This window comes from Mercurialis annua, linkage group LG1-X (genome assembly GCF_937616625.2).
Source record: "Mercurialis annua linkage group LG1-X, ddMerAnnu1.2, whole genome shotgun sequence".
Lineage (NCBI taxonomy): Eukaryota > Viridiplantae > Streptophyta > Magnoliopsida > Malpighiales > Euphorbiaceae > Mercurialis > Mercurialis annua.
The window spans coordinates 35729084-35745961 of NC_065570.1; the positions used below are offsets into that span (position 1 = coordinate 35729084).

The following is a 16878-nucleotide window of genomic DNA, read 5'->3' on the forward strand; positions in this document are numbered from 1 at the left end:
GGTTTATTATTTCGAATTTTACTTATTTACAAGTATGCCATTGGTGGCTGAGACATTATAAATACTTTGTTTTAGGGTTTTACAATCAGATTATGATATATATTGATATTTGTTTCATAGAAACCCTTGTTTTATTCTTGTATTCATATTGAATGCTTTTCACTTATCAAAGATCTGATCAATCTTTGTGGCGTGCTAGTAATTAGGATTTAAAAGACTTAATCTTTTAGGTTCTATTTACGCTTGATCTTTATAATCTGATCTACAGTGATCCTAGGATTTTGAATCAGATAGGTATTGGGTTTTTAGGTTAGTGATTATACAGGTTCTTGGGCGTTGCATAAGGGTTCGTATAGCCTATCGCTGAAGGTTCGTATCATCACTTTTCTCGCAAACTTGGCGTAATATAACCTAACCATGCTTAGGTAATCGGAACGACGCGTTAAAGAGACTTGAAACGCGACATACCAACCTAGCAACACTGTTCACGCACACATTGCGTAATATAACCTAACCATGCTTAGGTAATCAGAACGACGCGTTAGAGAGACTTGTGACGCGACATAAGAATGGGAATCGAAACGACGCGTTAAAGAGACTTGAGACACGACATACAAATCTATTGTCGCTTTTCATGCACAATTTAAGTAATATAACCAAACCATGCTTAGGTAATCGGAACGAAGCATTAAAGACAATTGAGACACGACATACTAATCTAGCGTCACTTTACGCGCACACTTTGCGTAATATAACCTAACCATGCTTATGTTATTGGAACGACGCGTTAGATAGACTTGTGACGCGACATACTAATCTAGCGTCAATTTTTACGCACACTTTGCGTAATATAAATCAAACATGCTTAGGTAATAGCAACGATGCGTTAGAGAGAGTTGTGACGCGACATAAGCATGGTAATCGAAACGACGCGTTAAAGAGACTTGAGACCCGCCATACTAATCGAGCATCACTTTTTACACATACTTTGCGTAATATAACCTAACCATGCTTAGGAAATCGGAACGATGCGTTAAAGAGGCTCGAATAGCGACATACTAATCTAGCGCCAGTTTTCACACACACTTTGCATAATATAAACTAACCATGCTTAGGTAATCGGAACGACGCGTTAAAGAGACTTGAGACGCGACATACTAATCTAGCGTCACTTTTCACGCACAATTTGCGTAAAGTAACATAGCATGCATATGTAATCAGAACGACGCGTTAGAGAAACTTGTCACGCGACAATGGTAATCAAAACGACGCGTTAAAGAGACTTGAAACATGCCATACTAATCTAGCGTCACTTTTTACGCACGCTTTGCGTATTATAACCTAACTATGCTTAGGTAATCAGAACGACGCGTTAGAGAAACTTGTGACGCGACAATGGTAATTGAAACGACGCGTTAAAGAGACTTGAAACGTGCCATACTAATCTACCGTCACTTTTTACCCACGCTTTGCTTATTATAACCTAACTATGCTGATGTCATCGGAATAACGCGTTAAAGAGACTTGAGACACGATATACTGTTCTAGCGTCACTTTTCAGGCACATTTTGCGTAATATAACACCATGCTTTGGTAATCGGAACACGCGTTAAAGAGACTTGAGACTTGTAACGTGACATAAGCATGGTAATCGAAACGATACATTGAAGAGACTTGAGACGCGCCATACTAATCTAGCATCATTCTTTACGCATACTTTGCGTAATATAACTTAACCATGCTTAGGTAATCATAACAACGCGATAAAGAGACTTGTGACACGACATACTAATCTAACGATACTTTTAACGCGCACTTGGTGTAATAAAACATAACCATGCTTTGGTAATCAGAACGACGCGTTAAAGGGACTTGAGATACGACATACTAATCTAGCGTCACTTTTCATGCACACTTTGTGTAAAATAACCTAACCATGCTTAGGTAATCGAAACAGCAAGTTATGGAGACTTCAGACACGACATACTAATCTATTGTCACTTTTCACGCACACTTTGCGTAATATAACCTAATCATGCTTAGGGAATCAGAATGACGCGTTAGAGACACTTGTGACGCGACATAAGCATGGTAATCAAAGCGACACGTCAAAAAAAACTTGAAACGCGCCATACTAATCTAGCGTCACTTTTTACGCACGCTTTGCGTAATATAACCTGACTATGCTTAGGGAATCGGAACGACGCGTTAAAGAGACTTGAGACTCGACATACTAATCTAGTGTCACTTTTCACGCACAATTTGCGTAATATAACCTATTCATGCCTAGGTAATCGGAATACGCATTAAAAAGACTCGAGACGCGACATACTAATCTAGCGTAATTTTTCAGACACACTTTGCATAAAATAACCTAACCATGCCTAGGTAATCGGAACGACGCGTTAATGAGACTTTAGACACGACATACTAATCTATTGTTACTTTTCACGCACACTTTGCGTAATACAACCTAACCATGCTTAGGTAATCAAAATGACGCGTTCGACACACTTGTGACGCGACATAAGCACATTAATCAAAACGACGCGTTAAAGAGACTTGACACGCGCCATACTAATCTAGCGTCACTTTTTACGTACGCTTTGCGTATTATAACCTAATTGTGCTTAGGTAATCGGAAGGACGCAGTAAAGAGACTTGAGAAGCGACATACTAATCTAGCATTACTTTTCATGCACACTTTGCGTAATACAACCTAATCATGATTAAGTCATCGGAACAGCATGTTAAAGACACTTGCAATGCGACATACTAATTTATTATCACTTTTAACGCACACTTTGCGTAATATAACCTAGCCATGCTTTTGTAATCGGAACGACGTGTTCGAGAGACTTGTAACGTGACATAAGCATGGTAATCGAAACGATACGTTAAAGAGACTTGAGACATGCCATACTTATCTAACGTCACTTTTTATGCACACTTTGCGTAATATAACTTAACCATACATAGGTAATCGTAACAACGCGTTAAGGAGACTTGTGACGCAACATACTAATCTAGCGACCCTTTTACACGCACTTGGCATAATATAACATAACCATGCTTTGGTAATCAGTACGACGCGTTAAAGAGACTCTAAACGTGACATGCTAATCTAGTGTTACTTTTCACGCACACTTTGTGTAGTATAACCTAACCATGCTTAGGTAATCAGAACACGCGTTAAAGGGACTTGAGAGGCGACATACTAATATAGCGTCACTTTTCACGCACACTTTGCGTAAAATAACCTAAGCATGCTTAGGTAATCGGAATGACGCATTAAATAGACTTGAGATGCGACATACTAATCTATTTTCACTTTTCCCGCACACTTTACGTAATATAACCTAACTATGCTTAGGTAATCAGAACGACGCATTAGAGACACTTGTGACGCGATATAAGCATGGTAATTGAAACGATGCATTAAAGAGACTTGAAACGCGCAATACTAATCTAGTGTTACGTTTGACGCACGATTTGCTTTATATAACCTAACCAAGCTTAGGTAATCGGAACGACGCGTTAAAGAGACTTGAGAGGCGACATATTTATCTAGCGTCTCTTTTCACGCACATTTTGCGTAATATAACCTAACCATGCTTAGGTAATTGGAACGACGTGTTAAAGAGACTTGAGACGCGACATTCTAACCTAGCAACAGTTTTCACGCACATAATGCGCAATATAACCTAACCATGCTTAGGTAATCGGAATGCCGCGTTAAAGAGACTTGAGACGCAACATACTAATCTCGTGTCACTTTTCACTCACACTTTGCGTAAAATAATCTAACCATGCTTAAGTAATCGGAACGACGCGATTAAGAGACTTGAGACAAGACATACTAATCAATTGTCAATTTTCACGCACATTTTGCGTATTATAACCTAACCGTTCTTTGGTAATCAGAACGACGTCTTAGAGAAACTTGTAACGTGACATAAGCATGGTAATCGAAACGACGCATTAGAGAGACTTTTGACGCGACATACTAATCTAGCGACACTTTTAACGCGCACTTGGCGTAACATAACATAACCATTCTTAGGTAATCGGAACGACGCGTTAAAGAGACTTGAGACGCGGCATACTAATCTAGCGTAACTTTTCACGCACACTTTGCATAAAATAATCTAACCATGCTTAGGTAATCGGAACGACGCATTAAAGAGACTTGAGACGTGACATACTAATCTAGCGTCACTTTTCACGCACACTTTGTGTAATATAACCTAACCATGCATAGGTAATCGGAGCGACACATTAAATAGACTTAGGACGCACCATACTAATCAAACGACTTTTCGAGCACACTTTGCGTAATATAACCTAACCATGCTTAGGTAATCCGAACGACGCGATAGAGAGAATTGAGACGCGACATACTAATCTAGTGTCACTTTTCACGCACACTTTGCATAATATAACCTAATTATGCTTAGGTAATCGGAACAACGCGTTAAATAGACTTGAGTCACGACATATTAATCTAGCGTCAATTTCACGCACACTTTGCGTAATATAACCTAACCATGCTTAGGTAATCGGAACGACGGGTTAGAGAGACTTTGACCCGACATAAACATGGTAATCGAAACGACGAGTTAAAGAGAATTGAGACGCGACATACAGATCTAGCGTCACTTTTCACGCACACTTAGCGTAATATAACCTAACCATGCTTAGGTAATTGGAACGACGCGTTAAAAAGACGTGAGACGAGACATACTAGTCCATTGTCATTTTTCACGCACACTTTGCGTAATATGACCTAACCATGCTAAGGTAATCGAAACGACGCGTTAGAGAGACTTGTGACGCGTCATAAGCATGGTAATCGAAACGACGAGTTAAAGTGACTTGAGACACGACATACTAATCTAGCGTCACTTTTCAGGCACACTTTGCGTAAAATAACCTAACCATGCTTAGGTAATCGGAACCACACGTTAAAGAGAATTGAGACACGACATACTACTCTAGCGTCACTTTTCACGCACACTTTGCGTAAAATAACGTAATCATGCTTAGGTAATCGGAGCAACGCGTAAAAGAGACTTGAGACGCGACATACTAATCTATCGTCTCTTTTCACACACACTTGCGTAATATAATCTAACTATGCTTAGGTAATCAGAACGATGTGAAACATGACATACTGATCTAGTGTAACTTTTCACACACACTTTGCATAATATAACCTAACCATGCTTAGGTAATCGGAAGGCTAATAATCACCCATGGCACCTCAAGTTTGGGGTTACGGGCGCTAAACCCCCTGATGTTTAAAAACGGGCGCTAAACCCCCTGACCTTTGAGGCGGCGCTCACAAAACCCCCTAAGACCAAAAAGCGCCGTTTTTTTCGTTTTTTTGTCGACGTGGCATCCAATTTCTCGTCCGGAAACCAACTGGCGGCGCCTGTCCCCCCTGCATGCATGTCTGACATCTGCTGCTTGTGTAAGAATGTGTTAGTTGACTTTTTTCAAAAATAAAAAAACAAATGAAAAGTAACCGCGGTAATTTTTTATTTTCTCCCTCCTACTTTTCCTTTTCCCCACTCGCTCCCCCTCACTTTCCCTCACTTCCGTTTCATTTCATTTTTGTTTCAAATATTTTGTCCACTCTTCGTCTTCTTCGTTCATTTTCTTCGCTGACACTGACCTAGGGTTTGCTCCTTTCCCATTTTCGTTCATTCTTTCTCTTTTTCCTTGCATTGTTCCCCATTCTTCCTCCATTGTTCAACATTGTTTTCCATTTACACCTTTGTAAAAAATATAAGTAAAATCGCTGAAAAACCTAACTAAAAGAGAACATTACTTCTGCAACAAAGAACAAGAAAGTGATTAAGGGAGTAGTTGAAGATTGTTTTTTGATAAAGGTAAGAAATTTAAAGTTACTCGCTATTTGATTTTTTGTGGGTTGGTTAGAAATTTTAACTCAACTATCATGTTGGCAGGTTTTTAGTTTGTGTGGCTGCAAAAAATGAAGAGAAAAGGATTCAGAAGAGGAAAACGAAAAGAAAAGAGTAATTCCAGTAGAAGGACTCCTGGAACTCCTCGGTATGGCTTGATGGATAGTTCCAGCAGCGATGATGTTGTTGAAGCTATGCTTGTAGTCATTTTTATAGGACATTTTTTCTAAGAAATTGGCGGGGTTGATGACTATTAAAGTTGATAAATTTGTAGGACCACTTAATTAAGAAACATGTCAAATTGTTTTTTTTAGAGATAAATTGGTTGATTGGTTTGGGACCATTTCTTTTTGGCTGTATATGCTTTTTGAATAATAGAATATGCTTTGTATGCTTGGTGATTGTGATAGTTGAGTTTTTAATATGTCTTTATGTGTTGGAACTGCTGTTTTAGACAATTAAGTATTATTGTTTGTGTACTTAATGATGGTTGGTTGGTTTGTTGGTTGAATTTAGTGTTGCTTTTTTTTTTCTGTTTTCAATTTCCCCTGCAGATTTAAATTGTTTTACCATCAACTTACACATTGGCGGGGAACTTGGGGAGTGGGGATATCATAATGGGGAAGTGAAGAGTAGGGTATATAACCTTGATGTCATTACAATGGGTAAGTTTGATAAATGGGTGGCAAAACTGTTACCCAAGAAGCTTGTTGACTACCATTGGAAAGAGACAGCCGTAGAATATAACGTGGGGATAAAACCAATTAGCCATGAGGATGATTTTATGGAAATGGCTAGGGCTGGGGCAAAGGCGGGGAGTGTTGAGGTGTACGTTAGGGTGTACTCCGTTGGGGATGTTAGGAAATTAAAGCCTAAGAGAAGTCCTAGTCCTCCCCCTCTATCAGCAGTTGTCTTAGAGGAAATTGAAGAAGCGAAGGACAGTTTCAGTTATCCTAGTCTGGGCCTGGTGTTGAGTCAGGAAAATTGGGAGAAGCATGGGGATCGTGGCTTCAGAAAAAAGGCGCCAGGTGCGATTAGAATGGTGCAAAGTCAGGGGCCAGGGGTGAAAACTTAAGGGAGCCAGGGGCCATGGTTGAGAACAAGGTCAACAAGTCAAGGACCACTAATGATTCAAGGTCAATGGGAACCTGAACCCCCCCCCCCCTCCGTACACAGCCGTTGGTGATTCAGAGGTTCGACAGTGGATGAAAAAGACTATGGAAGATCTGATGAGGGTGGGGCCTAGTGAGGGCCAAAATCTAACTGAGAGGTTTGAGGAGGTGCAAAATGAGGGGCTGAACAAGGGGCTAAATGAGGGAGAAAATCAAAATGTGAATGAGGGGCTAAATGAGGAGCTGAACGAGGGGCAGAAAGATGGGGTGAGTGAGGGCAAAATAGAGGGGCCAAATGACGACAAGCATGGGCAGATGGGAATAGATGAGGTTAGTGAGGGGCTTTATGATGGGTTACCTGCTACTGATGGGATGTGGAACGAAGGGGACCTTGGTGAGGTCAATCAAGAAGCTAATCAGAGGGGCTCTGCTGGTGATGACCAATGGGAACCTGAGAGGCCAAGTCAGGTTGAGGACCAGTGGCAAAAATGGGGGAACTTCGATGAGTTGTTTGATGGCCTTTCAGCTGAGCTTCGGGTGCTATTCGAAATGCCCAGTGAAAGAGAGAAGGATGTTCCTGAGGGGGCTGTAAATGAAGAGCATAATGTGCCAGAGGCTGGGGCTGTAAATGAAGAACAGAATGTGCAAGAGGAAGGGGGCATGTGGATGCAGAGCAGAATGTGCAAGAGGAGGGGGGGCCTGTGGATGAAGAGCAAGATGACGGGGGGCATGTGGATGATGCATTTGACCCCGATATTGATGATTACATAGTTGACCCCAATTACAATGTATGGGATGATGACGAAGATCTCTTGACAGAGCTGAGATCAACAGGCCAACTAGACGGAGAGTCATCAGTTCCAGTCAATGGGGATGAACACGATGTTCAATCAACACAGAGGTCAGGTGGCAGACCAAGGGGTAGTTCACAGCCAGAATTTGGGCCAGGTGGTGTAGAAAGAACCATAAATCCGGATTTGAATGAAGCTGAGTTGGACTATATTGCATCGGATGACAACAACAGAGCCTCTGATTCTGATGGCCAAACTGGTACGCGGTTTAACAGGTTTGATGAGCAGGCTGCGAGAGCCAATCCCTCGTTCACTGAAGGAATGTTGTTTGATAATAGGCACCAGTTCAAGATGGCCTGTAGGGAGTGGGGCATAGTCAACAGGTATCAAGTTTGGTTCCCCACTAATGAGAAGACGCGGATTAGGTGCAAGTGCTATGTCAACTGTGGTTTTTTCATCTTCGCTTCAAAACTAGATATGGCAAATCCGGAAGACGAGACATTCCAAGTGAAGAGCTTTTTCTTGGAACACACTTGTCCTAAGAGGACAGCCAACTTCCACGTCACAAGTGCGTATCTGGCAGATAGTTTTTTGGAGGAGTTCAGAAACAATCCCGACTATACCCCTGAGCAGTTTAAGGGCAAGATCCAAAGAGAGCTGAAGCAGAACATCCCTCTCCAGAAAGCAAGAAGAGCTAAGAGGATGGCATTGGATAAGTTGGAGGGGGATGAAGATGGGCAGTATCAGAAGATGTATGACTACAGGAGGGAGGTCCTTAAAACAAATCCTGGCAGCACTGTCGAGTTTAAAGAGCCGAGAGGGAAATTTCAAGGCATGTATGTCTGTTTTGATGCGATGAAGCAGACTTTCAGGAATGGCCTTAGGGAGATTGTGTGCCTTGGCGGTTGTTGGCTCAAGGGAAAGTATGGGGGTCAGTTGCTTTCTGCAACCGGTATTGACCCGAATGATTGCATGTACCCCCTTGCAATGGCGTGGGTGAAGGTGGAGAACACAGAGTCTTGGACGTGGTTTATGGAGCTGCTGAAGTCGGATCTGCACTTGGGCAACAACACAGTTTTTATGTCTGATAAACAGAAGGTAATTACTTTATCGCAGCAGCTTGTTTTGTTTCTTGCTGAGTATAATGTGCAGTTGATGTTAGTAAAAACTCTAGGGATCTCAGTAGATGACAAATTCATAGTTAAAGGTCCACACTTAAGGAGTTTAGAATGTTTAGTGTCCACTGCTGATTTAAAATGTGTAGTCCAGGGTCCATAGTTGATCATTCTATTATGTCTGATAAACATGCAGGGATTGGTCAACGCCGTGAAGGAGTTGTTTCCCTATTCTAAGCATAGGTTCTGCTGGAGGCATCTGTGGTCAAATTATAGGTCCACATTTCACCATCAACACTTGAAGCCTCTGATATGGAACATTGGGATAGCTTCTTACAAATCCAAATATGTTGCGGCAATGAAGGTTTTGGAAGACAGCCATGCAGAGGCATACGAGTGGATTAGTGCTAGACCAAGAGTGCATTGGTCTAGGTACTATTTTGGTACAGAAGTGAAGTGCGACATTCTCCTCAACAATCTGGCCGAGGCGTTGAACAAGTACATCCTGGCTGCCAGAGTAAAACCAATTTTGACCATGTTCGAAATGATCAGAACCCAGCTCATGAAGCGGATAAGTGACAAGGAAATTTTGGGGAGTAAATTTCAGACTGATGTGTGCCCTAAAATTTTAAAAAAGCTTGACAAGATCATCGATGAGGGATGGAAGTACACCGCAACCCCTACCGGCGGCCCACAAGTTCAAGTTAGTGGTCCCGGGGGGCAGTTTGTGGTGAATTTTCCTGAAAGAACTTGCACCTGTAGAAGATGGGACCTAACTGGGATTCCATGCGTGCATGCGTGTGCTGCTATTCATGAGAACAATGAACACCCACAGAGGTACGTTGATGACTGTTATAGCAAAGCGGTGTACGAGCGAGTTTATAGCTTTGTTATCAACCTCATGAATGGGTCTGATATGTGGGAAACAGACCCAAACCCCTTCAATATCATACTCCCACCCTCACCAGTGCAACAAAAAAAGAGAGGGAGAAAGGCAACGGTAAGGCGACTGGAGGCTGAGGAGCTTGTAAAGCAGGCTGCCGAGAAAGCAAGCGAAGCACAAGCGACGAGGGCCAAGTTATCACGCAAGGGGCGTCAGCGAATTAAGTGTAGCGAATGTGGACAGTTTGGCCACAATATCAGGAAACATTTAAAGGAAAGAGGTCAAGCTTCGGGTGGAGGTGAACAGCAACCATCTGTAAATGAAGGTGAAGGACCAATGGCAGAAAGTGAAGTACAGATTCCCGACGTAAGTAACTTTCTGAAATTTTGGTTGCCTGTGTAAGTACAATCTCCCTTCTAATTGTGTTTTTGTTATAGGCTACTACTGAAGTGCCGCATGCGTCCCAAGCACACCAGACATTGCCATCTGAAACAGAAGCTGCTTGTAATCTGGACAGCCAAACGAGTGCAGTTGATGATGGTGCTCCACCCAAAAGACAGCGCAAGAAGAGTGGTACAGATGCGTCTGAAAGATACAAGGAACATCTGAGGAAAAGACCTAGGCAGGGCTAGATTTCTTTTGTGCCTAGATAATGTTGATTTCATTCTTCATATTTAAAAAAACAAAGCTATGTCTGATAATATAGTTCGTTCATTTAATCTTGAAGTTATGGATTGCCCCATCTGCTGCGAACCGTTAATTCCTCCAATTATTCAGGTTTTTGACATTTCATTTATATGTTTTCATTTTTGGAACTTTTAGATTAGTTTATTGTTTATCATATAACAGTTTATTTTCTTCAGTGTGAGAATGGCCACACAACTTGCAGCACATGCTCTATGAAGGTTAAAAATTGCCATTCTTGCACTTTGCCCATAGGATCAATGAGAAATCGGGCAATGGAAGCGGTCGTGGACGCTGTTACAGTGTTTTGCCATAACAAAATTTATGGATGCACTGAAAGCTTCAGTTACGACGCAAAGACGAAACACGAGAAGTATTGTTCCTTCGTAGCGTGTTCATGCCCGCTTCCAGACTGCAACATCAAAGGATCGTCCAAAATGATTTATGGTCACAGCAAAGAGATGCATACAGATTCGTTTATACCATTTCATTTTGGACGTAGATTCGGTGTTTCTCTGAACTTGGATGATAGGGGCTTACTTCTCCAAGAGGACACATCAGACACTGTGTTTGTTTTGAACAACACAACGTCTTCTTATGGGAATATTATAACTGTGTTTTGTCTGGGACCAATGTCAAACAGACGCTGCCCTTATGACATCGAAATAAAATTTACCGAATCCTCCGTTGACAGGTTTCATTCTTCTACGAAGAATTTTCAAGACACCAACAGTTACTACCGTTCGTTGACAAGGTTACTTATTGATAGTAGTGATCGTGATTTTTTTCCTGACGGGTTGGTAAAGATGGAGTTTTGTGTATGTCGATCATGGGAGTTTGGTTCGGAGGATGACATATAATGACGAGGATGCTGCCCGAAGTCAAATTGTAGGTCTTGATGATATATTAAGTTTTTGTGTAGTAACTTTGTTTAGAAACTGAGAATATATAAGTTAGTTTTTTTGTAGTAACTTTTTCTATTTGTTTGAATATGTAAGATCAATATGTGTTTTAAAATAGACGTAATATACTAATTATTGTATGTGTCTTAAAATATTATTTCAAGGGTCTTTACTTGATTACATAATTCAAGATCAGGGTCCTTGGTTGAACAAGTAAATAAAGTTTAAGGTCCACAAGTGAACAACGGTCATAAAGTTCAGGGTCCACATATGATCGTTAAGTTTAGCTTCCTAAAAACCAAACCAACCAACACGTACTTTTCAATAACATTTCAATAACGACCAATACACAATAATAAACGGGAATATAAGCAAACAAACAATATTTTTCCAACATTTTATCAACCAGCGCAAAAATACAAATTCTCAGTATTAATACAAATTGCAAAATAAATATTAACATAAAAGGTTACAACTGTTGATCCATAACTTTGCACAAAAAAGGCAACTCAAGTGTGTCAACCTTCAGTCTGAACCACCAGACTGCTTCTTCTCCAGGGGTTCATCAACAACTTCACTTTGCAGCACCTCCACTGGTTCACCGGGACCTTCAATCTGCAGCACCTCGACTGGTTGACCAGGACCTTCAATCTGCAGCACCTCCACTGGTTCAACGGGACCTTCAATCTGCAGCACCTGCACTGGTTCAGCCTCAGCAACAGCCTGCAGCTCCAATGCATCATCCCCATCTTCAAGTTCTTTCAACTCAAATAATGTGTTTCCAGATACAGGCCTTAGGTTGCACACGTCATCACAGCTTAACTTCCTAACATACACATCAACACTACCATCTTGTGCCCCAGCCAGTGCCATGTCCATGACATGGTCATCATTTTCCATAGGAATTAATTCTTCAGTATACATGCCAGCCCACCTCCAATAATACATTAACAATCCCTGAACCTTCAATTCAAGTAACCACTTATCTAGACTATTTAATCCTATATCCTTAATATGAAATTTTCTGACAGCCACATCCTCATTAAAATAACCAAACCATTCAAAGTCTCCATTGTAGTTAAGAATAATTTTAAAGACCTCAAAAAAACATTCTTCACTAGGAGCTGCGCAAACCAACAAATTTAAAAACAAACAAACAATTTTCAATTACTGAACAAGTAAAACCCAAACTGAAACAACAACCAATCACAAACTAGAAACAAAATACCCGCAAAAAACAACATCCCATAAAAAATCAACCCCAAAATTCAAAATAATCAAAAAAAAATTAACAGAGACCAGAAAAATCATACCTTTTCGTTTCTTCCCTTCTCTTTCTTCTTTTCCCAATTTCATAGTTTTTTAGATCCTATTTTCTGAAAATTAACAGAGACAGACAAGACAAAAATTTAAAAACACTTCGGTAAATGACAGATAATGTTGAACAATGGAGGAAGAATGGGGAACAATGCGAGGAAAATGAGAAAGAAGGAACGAAAAATGGGAAAGGAGCAAACCCGAGGTCAGTGTCAGCGAAGAAAATGAACGAAGAAGACGAAGAGTGGAGAAAATATTTGAAACGAAAATAGTGAAACGGAAATGAGGGGGAGCGAGTGGGGAAAAGGAAAAGTAGGAGAAAGAAAATAAAAAATTACCGCGGTTACTTTTCATTTGTTTTTTTTTTTGAAAAAAGTCAACTGACACATTCTTACACAAGCAGCAGATGTCAGACATGCATGCAGGGGGGACAGGCGCCGCCAGTTGGTGTCCGGACGAGAAATTGGATGCCACGTCGACAAAAAACGAAAAAAACGGCGATTTTTGGTCTTACGGGGTTTTGTGAGCGCCGCCTCAAAGGTCAGGGGGTTTAGCGCCCGTTTTTAAACATCAGTGGGTTTAGCGCCCGTAACCCCAAAGTTGAGGTGCCATGGGTGATTATTAGCCTAATCGGAACAACGCTTTAAAGAGAATTGAGACACGACATACTAATCTAGCGGAACTTTTCACGCACACTTTGCGTAATATAACCTAACCATGCTTAGGTAATCAGAACGACGCGTTAAATATACTTGGGACGCGACATATAAATGTATTGTTACTTTTCACGCACACTTTCCGTAAAGTAACCTAACTTTGCGTAATATAAACTAATCATGCTTAAGTAATCGGAACAACGCGTTAAAAAGACTTGAGACACCACATACTAATCAATTGTCTTTTTCACGCACAATTTGCATAATATAACCTAACTATGCTTATGTAATCAGAACGATGCATTAAGGAGACTTGAAACACGACATACTAATCTAGGATATTAAACTCTATAGATCACTAACCTTTTCTCAAATTACAGAAAGGTCAATAAAAAAACTTTTATTACAAAATGGTCATTGGACTATATCTTTTATTACAGAAGGGTTCAGCCATCTAAAACGTTGCGTTTAAAGCAAAAACGCAACATTTTTGCTCACGTGGCAAGCCAAAATTACAAAAAAGAACATAGTTCAGTGACCTTTTTGTAATAAAAGGTATTATCCAATAATATTTTTGTAATTCACGGAAAGTTTAGTGTTCTTTTTATAACAACATAAACATATTTGTTATAAAATGTATAGTTCAATGACCATTTTGTAACAAAAGTTTTTGTAGTGATCTTTCTGTAATTTGAGAAAAGTCTAATGATCTATAGAGTTTAATATCCTACTAATCTATCGTAACTTTTCACGCACACTTTGCATAACATAACCTAACCATGCTTAGGTAATCGATACAACGCGTTAAAGAGAATTGAGATGCGACATACTAATATAGCGTCACTTTCCAGGCACACTTTGTGTAATATGACCTAACCATGCCTATGTAATCGGAACGACGCGTTAAGTGTGACGCAACATACTAATTTATTGTTACTTCTCACGCACATTTTACATAATATAACCTAAACATGCCTAGGTAATCGGAACAAGGCGTTAAAAGAATTGAGACGGGGCATGCTAATCTAGCGTAACTTTTCACACACACTTTGCATAATATAACCTAACCATGCTTAGGTAATCAGAACGACGCATTAAAGAGACTTGAAACGCGAGAAACTAATCTAGCGTAACTTTTCACGCACACTTTGCATAATATAACCTAACCAAGCTTAGGTAATCGATACAACGCGTTAAAGGGAATTGAGATGCGACATACTAATCTAGCGTCACTTTCCAGGCACACTTTGCGTAATATAACCTAACCATGCTTATGTAATCGGAACGACGCGTTAAGTGTGACGCGACAAACTAATTTATTGTTACTTTTCACGCACATTTTACGTAATATAACCTAAGCATGCTTAGGTAATCGGAACAACGCGTTAAAAGAATTGAGACGGGGCATGCTAATCTAGCGTAACTTTTCACGCACACTTTGCGTAATATAACCTAACCATGCTTAGGTAATCGGAACGACGCGTTAAATAGGCTTGAGACGCGACATACTAATCTAGCGTCATTTTCCATGCACACTTTGCGTAATATAACCTAACCATGCTTAGGTAATCGGAACGACGCGTTAAAGAGACGTGCGACTCGACATACTAATTAATTGTTACTTTTCACGCACACTTTGCGTAATATAACCTAACCATGCTCAGGTAATCGGAACAACGCGTTAAAACAATTGAGACGGGGCATGCTAATCTAGCGTAACTTTTCACGCACACTTTGCATAATATAACCTAACCATACTTAGGTAATCAGAACGACGTATTAAAGAGACTTGAAACGCGAGATACTAATCTAGCGTAACTTTTCACGCACACTTCGCATAATATAACCTAACCAAGCTTAGGTAATCGATGCAACGCGTTAAAGGGAATTGAGATGCGACATACTAATCTAGCGTCACTTTCCAGGCACACTTTGCGTAATATAACCTAACCATGCTTATGTAATCGGAACGACGCGTTAAGTGTGACGCGACAAACTAATTTATTGTTACTTTTCACGCACATTTTACGTAATATAACCTAAGCATGTTTAGGTAATCAGAACAACGCGTTAAAAGAATTGAGACGGGGCATGCTAATCTAGCGTAACTTTTCACGCACACTTTGCGTAATATAACCTAACCATGCTTAGGTAATCGGAACGACGCGTTAAATAGGCTTGAGACGCGACATACTAATCTAGCGTCACTTTCCATGCACACTTTGCGTAATATAACCTAACCATGCTTAGGTAATCGGAACGACGCGTTAAAGAGACGTGCGACTCGACATACTAATTAATTGTTACTTTTCACGCACACTTTGCGTAATATAACCTAACCATGCTTAGGTAATCATAAGAACGCGTTAAAGAGAATTGTGACACGACATACTTATCTAATCTAGCGTAACTTTGCACGCACACTTTGCGTAATAAAACCTCACCATGCTTAGGTAATCGGAACGACGCGTTAAATAGACTTGAGACGCAAAATACTAATGTATTGTTACTTTTCACGCACACTTTCCGTGAAGTAATCTAACCATCCTTAGATAATCAGTACAACGCGTTAAAGTGAGACGCGACATACTAATCTAGCGTCACTATCCACGCACACTTTGCTTAATATAACCTAACCATACTTAGGTAATCGGAACGACGCGTTAAATAATACTAATTTATTGTTACTTTTCACGCACAATTTGCGTATTATAACTTAAGCATGCTTAGGTAATCGAAACAACACGTTAAAGAGAATTGAGACGCGACATATAATGTATTGTTACTTTTCACGCACACTTTCCGTAAAGTGACTTGAGATGGGACATACTAATCTAGCGTTACTTTTCACGCACACTTTGCGTTAAATAACCTAATCATGCTTAGGTAATCGGAACAACGCGTTAAAGAGACTTGAGACCTGACATAATTATCTAGCATCTCTTTTCACGCAAACTTTGTGTAATATAACCTAACTGTGCTTAGGTTATCGGAAGGACGGGTTAAAGAGACTTGAAACACGACATACTAATCTAACATAACTTTCTACGCACACTTTGCGTAATATAACCTAACCATGCTTAGGCAATCGGAACGACGCGTAAAATATATTTGAGAGGCGACATACTAATGTATTGTTACTTTTCACGCACACTTTCCGTAAAGTAACCTAACCATCCTTAGGTTATCGGTACAACGTGTTAAAGAGAATTAAGACACGACATACTAATCTAACTTCACTTTCCACACACACTTTGCGTAATATAACCTAACCATGCTTAGGTAATCGGAACGACGCGTAAAAGATACTTGAAACGCGACATACTAACCTAGCGTAACGTTTCACGCACATGCTAGCCCCACCAGTCCAAGGCAAAAGCGGATTTCCAGAGATACATCAAAGAATTCCACTCTATCCAAGAAAAGATTTAACCACACTTTGTGTAATATAACCTAACTATGCTTAGGTAACCGGAACGACGGGTTATAGA

At 40.3% G+C, this 16878-nt stretch overlaps 1 protein-coding gene across 1 annotated transcript; it reads left to right on the forward strand.

Annotated features, from left to right (window-relative positions):
* The first annotated feature begins 10518 nt into the window (after positions 1 to 10518).
* Positions 10519 to 11372, forward strand: LOC126668538 (E3 ubiquitin-protein ligase SINA-like 10). Its single transcript, XM_050361730.1, has 2 exons — positions 10519 to 10605; positions 10692 to 11372. The coding sequence occupies exons 1-2, from the start codon at positions 10519 to 10521 to the stop codon at positions 11370 to 11372; spliced, it is 768 nt and encodes a 255-aa protein (XP_050217687.1).
* Positions 11373 to 16878: the final 5506 nt, after the last annotated feature.